The following is a 1,424-nucleotide window of genomic DNA, read 5'->3' on the forward strand; positions in this document are numbered from 1 at the left end:
ATCTTGAAGTCTGGATGAAATTGGAGGTAGTTTGAGGATTAATTTTTTTTTTGCTTTTTTAGCTCAAAAAAGGGGGGTTGTATTATACATGAGATCATATTATACATGAATAAATACGGTAGTTTAATCTGATGACTGAATGAGATTAAACCCAATAAAAAAAGCAGCAGAACAGTTTTCTGCCCGGGGAGGGGGTGAATACTTGTGCACGGCGCTGAGCGGGGACAGAGCGTTAGCACCAGGAGATATGATTGTATCAGGACAGGTGGAAACAAAGAGTTTAAATAGTTCCTTCAAGCTCACAGATCAGTCCACGGTTGGTTCCTGTCCTCCTCAGCCTTCAWGGAGTCAAACATCTGCTCCAGATGTCTTCAGTCATTGATTTACTCRAAGGGGAAATGATTTCAGACTATAGTGACTCAGCCTTCTGGAGTCCAAACAAATCCATGTGTCAGAGCTGTGTGCAGCCCTGGTGTCCTTCACAGAGGCTGATTCCACATATCATCAGACAACATCTCCACCCAGATTAAAAAGCTCTCCTCCTCCAAAGTGCTTCAAACAGCTGGAACCTTTGTTCCAATRAACACTGGCTCCTCAGCTGCTGGCTGCTCCATGATATGTAGAATCATCTTTGGTCTYGTCTCTTTGGTGGCGAGCTCTGCTCTGTTGGAGCCGCTGGGCCAGAGTCGGGTGTTCTGCTGCCGACTCTGGCCCAGCGGCTGCTGACAGTGTGATGGTTAATGGAGGAGGAGCTGCACCCTGATCTTCAGAACGTCTCCCAGCTGCCCTGTGAGGTAGTCTTTATCGTGCCGGTCCTCCAGCTCGTCCAGCTCCTGCTTCCTGTAGAGGGGCACGCTGCTGATCTGCAGGGCGTACGCTCCCGGCAGCACCGCCTTCTTCTTGCTCAGGTGCAGGTAGCTGACGCCCTCCCGCTGGTTGATCTTGAAGAGGCCCTCCTCGTTGCCGTAGTCGATGTTGTAGCGCACGTGGTCGCTGAGCGTGGACAGGGCCGGGGTCAACTCCAGGATGTGGTCTCGGTTGCTGAGGCTGCTGATGTTCAGGTGCAGCTGCAGCGCGGTGTCAGTGTCCACGCTGGCCAGGCTCAGCTCCTCCGTCAGCTGGAGGAGAAACAACAGACAACGTATGGAATCAATGTTGTGCCAGCAGGAAGTCAGTCTGAATGTGTTTAATTTAAACTGAATGCATTGGTTTGAAAATAAATTTAAAGTTTTGTATCTGAATTMATTTACTTTGAAACTKTATTTTGKTTTWTTAAAACTTCAGTTTGACTACTTTCACTTTCAGTTCCATAATTCAGATGTTTGTGTCACATCCTGGTCCTTGAGAAAGCCAGGCAGAGTAATCAAACACAGATCCACAGATTTACATCATGGATCACATATTGATCAGATGCTGCTGCTGAC

At 48.0% G+C, this 1,424-nt stretch overlaps 1 protein-coding gene across 1 annotated transcript in view; it reads right to left on the minus strand.

Moving 5' to 3' along the window:
• Positions 1-67: 67 nt before the first annotated feature.
• LOC106530372 (fibrillin-1) overlaps positions 68-1,424 on the minus strand; it is a gene marked incomplete at its 5' end in the record, with an annotated part of 60,709 nt that continues 59,352 nt past the window's right edge. Inside the window, 1 exon segment of the mRNA XM_014025971.1 lies at positions 68-1,118. Within this exon segment, the coding sequence (XP_013881425.1) occupies positions 738-1,118 (381 nt within the window).

This window comes from Austrofundulus limnaeus, unplaced genomic scaffold (genome assembly GCF_001266775.1).
Source record: "Austrofundulus limnaeus strain Quisiro unplaced genomic scaffold, Austrofundulus_limnaeus-1.0 Scaffold513, whole genome shotgun sequence".
NCBI classification, from domain to species: domain Eukaryota; kingdom Metazoa; phylum Chordata; class Actinopteri; order Cyprinodontiformes; family Rivulidae; genus Austrofundulus; species Austrofundulus limnaeus.